The following is a 7,678-nucleotide window of genomic DNA, read 5'->3' on the forward strand; positions in this document are numbered from 1 at the left end:
CCACAAACAGGCCCGGTCAGGTGACTTTAAGTGGTTTTAAGACCCACATCAGAAGGCAGCTTCTAACACACTCAAATAAAACCACTGTGGACCACGCCAGATCAGAAACACAAAAATTACAAAGTTCTCACCCCGAGTGGCTCCTCTCGCTTTAACAGACGATCTCCGGTGAGAACAGGAAACCAGCCGGGCTGCTGCTTCCTGTTTCCCCGCCTTCAGTCAGCTGTCTGTCCGCTGTGTGTGGATGAGCAGCACTCCCCAGCAGCTCCTCCAGGATGGGGGAAAACGACGACAGCGACATCATAGAGCATCACGTCGAGGAGGAGATGGAGAAGAAAGGTGCGAGGAGCTACGCAGCTTCCTCCTCCTTCCTGGAGAGCGTCAGTCCGTCCGAGAGAGAGGGCCACAGCAGCACCCAGTCCTCCCACAGACTGCTGGCCTACAGCGATGCTCTCATCTCCATTATCGCCACTGTCATGGTAGGAAACACGCCGAGCTTTGCAACACAGTCACAACATTTAGGTGATACAGTATTTGCAACAGAAGAAGCAAAACCAAACAGCAAAAAGTCCCACGGAATAGAAAATTCACAGTGAAGCGCAGATACGCAAATATTCCAATTCATGGAGCTTCTTCTCTCAACTGTTGTTTTACTGTCATAGTCAGACCCATCACACTGAGACAGGAAGAGAAAAAAATCTTATCTGCAAAATCTGTAACAGTGAAAACTCCAATTAATTTCAAAATAAATAAATAACACTTATAGAAAGATTTCTGCCTAATTCATTACTGCTAATTGGGTCTCCTGGCCCCAAACACGCTGATCTAAGAGTCTAACATATCTGTGTATGTGCAGCACTGTATGTTTGAGTTGATCTGTCTCCTGATACAGTTTCATTTATCCACAGATTTTACCTGTTGCTCACACCAAAGTGGAAAATAATGAGGTAACGTCGGACTTTTTAAAAACGTATTTCAAGTTTTAGCAAAGCCGTGATATCCTTGTTATTCAGCTGAGCTTTCTGATGCAGCTTCTGATTTTGCAGTAAATGTAATAACAAGTTAACGTATTGTTTGTATTTACACTCTGCAAACTGTAAATAAAATCGTCACCAGCAGGGGGCAGTGTTTCTCCTGTGGTTACACTGAAATGCTTTCAGATGTGTGACGCCTGTTTTTGTTTTTGACGGTGAATTTTAGCCCCACCCTTATTTTCTTCAGGAGGCTTTGACGGGACGCCATTGTAAATGTGTTTCTAATGATTTGTTGCTGGTTGAATAAAGGCTACACTGACTCATCGCACCATCTTTTGGTACAAAATGGTATTACACCAAATTGCAACCTGAACTGGATCATCTTCCAGGTTGCTTCTCCAACATTCTCTGATGATAACTTTAGTTACTTTTGGAAGTTTTAAACTATCTTAATTCACATTAAGGACCTATAACAGGAAAATGCTGTAAAATCTTGTATTGCAGGAATTGAGGGAGAGTCTTCAGGGTCTACTCACCACAAAGATCGGCGTTTACTTGATGACATTCCTCATTGTGACTGTTGCCTGGGCTGCTCATATCAGGTTAGTAGTAGTGGTAATAGTATTAGTACTAATAGTATCATAGTACTAGTTATTTCTAAGACGCCCGTTTTCATTCTTTCTCTCCTCGTTTATCTTCAGGTTGTTTCAAGTTGTTGTTCGTATCGATGACTGTCTCGCACTTCTGAACCTCGTAAGTATAAAAATTACTTAAAGTGTTTTCAAAACGATAATGTCATTTTTTAAATTTGTAATTTAAGCCTGCCTACAAGATAATCTCAGGTTTTGTTTATCTCATGAAAGGATGATAATGAATGCATACTGATGTCTGTTTTTTTGATCAGGTGACATGCATCCTTATTTGTTTTTTATCCATGTCTGCATGTTGTTTGTCCCACGAAGCAGGGACAAGATGTTACTTGAGACTTACATGTGCATATACTCTTACTTAAATTCACCTTATGCTTACAGTTAGGCTGAGCAGAGACTATAGGCCTGTATAAATTGGCTTCAAATTTCATGGTGTTTTCTGTCAGCAGTCACATCATTTAGAGTATTTTGGTCATTTTTAGTCTGAACTTCTGCTTTTGCTTCTATTTCAGGCCTGCATGATGCTGATAACCTTCCTCCCCTACACAGTGAGTCTGAGTGTGTGAAACTGTTGACCCAGAATCAGTCACTGCTGAACGAACGACGCTCTCATTCAGTGGTGTCATCTACACTTTGCAGTTTTCTTTAATGGCGACCTTTCCTGAGAACATCCTCGGGATTTTACTCTTCTGTGGTTGTGTGATGGTGATCGGCGTCATTCAGGTGAGAAACTTAAACGTTAGATTGTCATCCTTCGGTAAGTCTGCTGCTCTGTTCAGTTTCCTAACTTCATTGAACCATTTATCTGCCTTAAGGTGTTGGGCGGCTGAAGCCTGTGGTTGCAGGGCGGTTTGCGTACGTTGTAATCCCGTGTGTCTTGTTTCTGTAGTCGGTGATTGTGTTGTACGCCTTCAGCCGCCCCTTCCTCCTGAATGAGCAGATCCAGATCTCAGAGAACCAGACCTTCTACAAACACCACATCCTCAAAGTCATCATGAAGGTTCCCATCATGTGCTTCTTCGCCAGCATCTTCTCCTTCATCTTCTTCCAGCTGGTTGGTGCTGCTACATTTATTTCCTTCATATTTTAAAAATGGACAATATATAAATGTCTTATTTTATGATTATAGGTGATCTCCGCTCTCACATTTCTTTGTTGTTTGCCAGTGAATAAAGTAACAAATCCAAAGCTGGTCAGAAACACTCTCCCAGTATCACGTTTTCATTTCTTCCTCAGTCTTACGTTCTCTTGGCCATCGTCATCTTCCTGCCTTACATCTCCCAGTGTTTGAAGTGGTGTCGCAGCAAAGCCATCGGTAAGAGCCGGACCGTACGGGAACTGTAAATAAGTGCTGACCTCTGGCCTTTGTACCAATCAACCCTCGTCCATTTCAGGTCAGGTGGAGGAAACTCCAGACTCCATGTTGTTCTACACCTACCTGCCTAACGAACCCCTCAGCAAAGAACGAGTGGAGGCTTTCAGCGACGGAGTTTATGCCATCGTAGCAACGCTTCTCATCTTGGACATATGGTTCGTTTCAGCTTTATCGGCTGTGCAACTTTCAAATATCCTTTGGGAGGGGCCTGTTTTACTGTCAGAGGAATTGAGTCAGTTTTTTGGTCATTTGGATGATCTGAACATTTAAATAGTCCACTATGAAAATCTAAGGTTAAAAAAACTAATTTGGCATAAAAAAAAAATGAAGGAAATGGTCGAAGAAAAGTATTTTTGACTTCAGTGTAAAGATCAGAGCCTGGTGACGTACCAAGAGTTGCTCATAATGATGAACTTCTTAGCATGATGATGTCCTTTAATAAATTCCCCCGAATGTTCGGACTAAATCCTGTCAAAGAAATGTTCAGAAGACGTCATGGCCCCTACATAAGGGGAAAAAGGAGGGTGGACAGTCGAAACAGTTGATGTAGACGGTGTGACGTCTGCAGTTTATCGAGCGTGTTGTGGCTGCGAAGCTGCACACACCTTTGATGAAGCCCCTCTTTGAAAGTTAGACTGACCAAAGTTTACAACATAGACACGTTTTAGTAAATATGAGCAATACCTAGATTTTTCTAACCAGTGTAAAAGATGGGCGTATTTACCGCGATGTCACCGATTGGTTTTTTAAGTCCCGCTTTGAAGCCTTGAAATGAGAGCTTCCAATGTTGATTGCAGAAAAACCAAGTGTGACAACGAGGGGAAGAAAATGTTTATGAATGTTGAGGCCATAAACTTCTATAGGAAGCCGAGTCATCCTGCAGCCACAGCTGTCACCATCTGGTGGTCGTCAGATAGAATGCACGATTAGGCACCTCTGCATTTGTGGCATCTCTTAAACTGTCTAAATTTGCACCAGTTTACAGTATTTTTATTCATAACTACAATTTTTTGTTGGATGTTAAGACTCAAAATCAGGAACTTTCCAATCGAGGTCACAAATCTCAGAGTTGGCATCTGTATCTTTAATACACTCACTAAAAATACTTCAAAAATCAGTTTTGTATAAACTTCTCTGAGTAGCAGTGATTCTGTTACATTTTCTAGTGTGGGTTAAATGTAATACAAAGGTTATAATTGGAAAAACCTTCTAATGTTTAACTTCTCCGGTTCTTTCCTTCTAGCGAGGACAACGTCCCAGATCCCACAGTCGTGCAGAAGCAGTTTGGCGGCAGCCTGACAGCGGCTCTGCGGCTTTACGGCCCCGAGTACCTCGCCTACTTTGGTTCCTTCGCCACCGTCGGCCTTCTCTGGTTTGTCCATCACTCGCTTTTCCTCCATGTCACCAAGGCAACGCGCTTCATGGGCCTGCTGAACACCTTCTCGCTGGCGTTCGTCGGAGGTTTACCGTTAGCCTACCAGCTAACGCACGAGTTCCCGCCCAACTCTCACAATGAGCTGGAAGCCATTCAGATTAGCTGTGTGATCATTTTCTTCGCCGGTATTTTTCAGCTCGCCATTTGGGTGGTCGCTCTGTACAACGAACAGGAAACTCTGCACCCCTACGTGCGATACGGTGGACGTGAGCACGTGCTTATGCTAGCTAAGCTGGCTCTGTACCCCTGCATAGCTTTGGGGACGTTTTTCCTCACGTGCATTTTGAGTAAATTTAGTGCCCCGATTTTCCACCTGATGGAGATCACGGTGCCTTTTGCTTTTCTAGTGTTGAGGATTTTGGTGCGTCTCGGGTTAGCGCTGCTGCGGCTACTTTTCTGTCCTGACAGGTCCGATCGGAGGATCGTCATAGAGGAGGAAGCTGACGAAACAAGAGTGCCATTTAATGCTCTAGTTACATAGGGGACGTGGACAGGGAACTGATGCTAACTGACAGATCTGAGAGGCAACGTTGCCCTTCAGCAACGTTGCCTCTCAGATCTGTCAGTGAATGTGCTTATATTTGACCTCATGAGGAGCCTGCTGGGCTTCACACCGGCAACAAGATAGAAAGCATTTAGACCGGTTTAAATGTTGAGAGCATCGGTGTAAATGGGATTAGATATAAACCATGTGCACTGAAGGAGATTTATTAGGGAAATACTTAGTGGAGCAGAGCGGTGAAGAACAGAGCTGATACTGACGGCCAGAGCCTATTCGTTCATTATTTTCTTTACAGTAACATGAAGAGTACCAGTGCAGGTTTAATCAGCAGTTAATCAATGTGATTCAATCATTGTGTTTTAGTTTTATTACTTCATGTGCAGAGCACGGTCCGTCCAGCCGCTATCAGTTAACTGAGCCTTACAGAATAGCCTCTAATCACCCACCGAGGATTTTCTGAGCATGCTCAGACGCCCCCTGCAGGACATCCATGAGCTGACGGTGTGGCAGGAGAAGTCTTTCTGTCAAACTGGTCTCCTTTGTGACACGTTAGCAATCGGACGAGGCTTTAAGTCTTGAGTGTTGGCACTTTAAAAATACTTCTAATCAGGAGAGGCCATAACTTTTCAAATTGCACTATATTTCCATCACGTGTATGTTAGTGTCTAATAACCGCAGTAATGTGTGACTTTTTTAAATTTATGTCGCTATTGCATCGTCCACATCATGCACTCTGTATACGTTACCTTGACTACATGATTATTACGTCCCGATTTACAGAAAATATGTGAAAATCCAAGTTTTAAGGCGTCGCTGTAGCTTCCTGGGGTGTAACGAGGGTATTTGCAGAGGCCCGATTTTGCCCTGAGGCCATCGACTGTATGTCCGCCCGCCACCACCCAACCCACCCGGCTGTCCTGTCTCTAAAAAGCCCCCAAAAACTAAATAAGTTTTCCCTTCACATATATAGCAAGTTCAGGTGTCTTGTAAATGCAGTCTGTCATTTCTTGAAGTGTAAAAAAAGCTAAATTTGCACAATAATTAATAAGGCGATAAATATTTTAGCCATTACTCCAATATTTTAGATTTCTACATTTCAAAAAATAAGTTGGAGAAATCAAACATTAAATAAACATGTAAATGTAGAACATGTCAGATTATGCATGTTTGAGGCTTGTTTTGTTTTTGCATTAACACCAAGTTTTATGAAAAACTGAAGATTTGGCAGATAACATTAACTGACCTAAACAAGTCATTTTTTAAATGGGGAGGGTGGTAAACCTTTCTCCAGTAGGGGGCGCTGTTGTTATTGATGTACTGAAGCCACTTTAGTCCAGATGTGTTGCTCCATGATGCTGATATTTGTTTGTTTTTTCGTCTGACTCAAAGAAAACTATGATGCACTTTAATAGAAACCTTCCAGAGGATGCAGAAAAGTTTGTCTGTGTTTGCTTTGTTTGTCTGAGTCGTTCTGCTTTCATATCCCGGCTGCACTACAGTGCATCGTTTTAGTTTGAGGGTATTCATAACTGATCATTCAGGCCTTGTACTTGTACAAGTTAAATGCAGGATATCTTTCCGTTGTCTGGCTTCACGAACCCCGACAGCCCCAATCAGGCCAAGCAGTCACACGAAGGTTGTTATCAAGCTGATAACATAGCTAATAGCATGATCACGTGGGCAGCAGTGACTGATTTTTATGTAGTGCACTACTAGAAAAATCTGAGGTGGTTAAACACAAAACAGACTGAAAGCACCGCGGCTGCTGAACCACCTTTGTAATACTAAAACCCAGGTTTAGTCTCAAGTTACCTGGATAAGCCAAAATCCTGCTGTTGGTGTTGGTGGCTGTTATTGGTAGGAGCAGCAAAGTTGTTAAGTTTTGTCACTGTATAACTTTCCCATTTATCCTGATACTTCTCATGGTGAAAATAATGAACACAAAATGGCATTAACATCTTTATGTATTACAACCCAGTCACTTCTTTGCTTCCTTTAGAAGTTACATTTTTATTGTCTTTATCTGCTCGGTGGTGTGTTTAAAGCTCAGAGTCGATAGGAAACGTCTGAGCAGCTCTTTATGCTTACATGTGTGTTAGTAACGGCTCTACCAGTGCAAACTCCACAATTGTTCTTTCACTCTGTGCAAAATCTCTCTTTTCCTAACTGTCAGGCTTTGTTTTGTGAATAAATCTGAAGTTGATCCTTTAATGTAAAAGTGTCTTTTCATTATCAAAAACACGAATCGGAATAAAAACATTTTAAAGAAAAGTCTTTATTTACCTCCGTACATTAAACACCTTCACAATCTCTCTATTAAGATATCAGTGTGTTTATTTACCGTACTTTGTATTGCCCCTAATATTAAACAGCATTATTCCTCAGTAGATACACATTTTCCTTATCCATCTCATTAGAAAACATTTCTGCTCAAATCAAACCAAATGTACACAAAATGATAAATTAAAAACAACAACTGAAAGTCTGCATCGTCACCTGACAGCTACCTGTTCTCTTTTCTACCTTTGTGTGCAACGTGGTAGGAAAGTATAAATTAGTATGCACGTGTGTCGTGGAACTACAGCTGTAAATATGGAGTCTCAAGTGTCCCAGTGAAATAATATACATCTTAAGTATATCAATTAAAGCTTGATTAGATAGCCACAGCTATAGCTCACCTGCTGCTCATTCGCTCCATACTTTCCAGATTACAACCTGAACTGTGCTGCTTAAAGAGAAAAA

General features: G+C 42.0%; 1 protein-coding gene across 1 annotated transcript; it reads left to right on the top strand.

The window, feature by feature from the left end:
• Positions 1-237: 237 nt before the first annotated feature.
• tmem175 (transmembrane protein 175) lies at positions 238-7,234 on the top strand. Its single transcript, XM_085367559.1, has 10 exons — positions 238-479; positions 909-947; positions 1,479-1,576; positions 1,676-1,727; positions 2,137-2,172; positions 2,264-2,347; positions 2,514-2,678; positions 2,861-2,939; positions 3,019-3,154; positions 4,243-7,234. The coding sequence occupies exons 1-10, from the start codon at positions 276-278 to the stop codon at positions 4,913-4,915; spliced, it is 1,566 nt and encodes a 521-aa protein (XP_085223685.1). The 5' UTR covers positions 238-275; the 3' UTR covers positions 4,916-7,234.
• The last annotated feature ends 444 nt before the right edge of the window (positions 7,235-7,678 follow it).

The sequence above is a fragment of the Diplotaxodon limnothrissa genome, linkage group LG12 (assembly GCF_057381915.1).
Source record: "Diplotaxodon limnothrissa isolate DT_005_m linkage group LG12, D_limnothrissa_male_GT1.1, whole genome shotgun sequence".
In the NCBI taxonomy this organism is placed as follows: Eukaryota; Metazoa; Chordata; class Actinopteri; order Cichliformes; family Cichlidae; genus Diplotaxodon; species Diplotaxodon limnothrissa.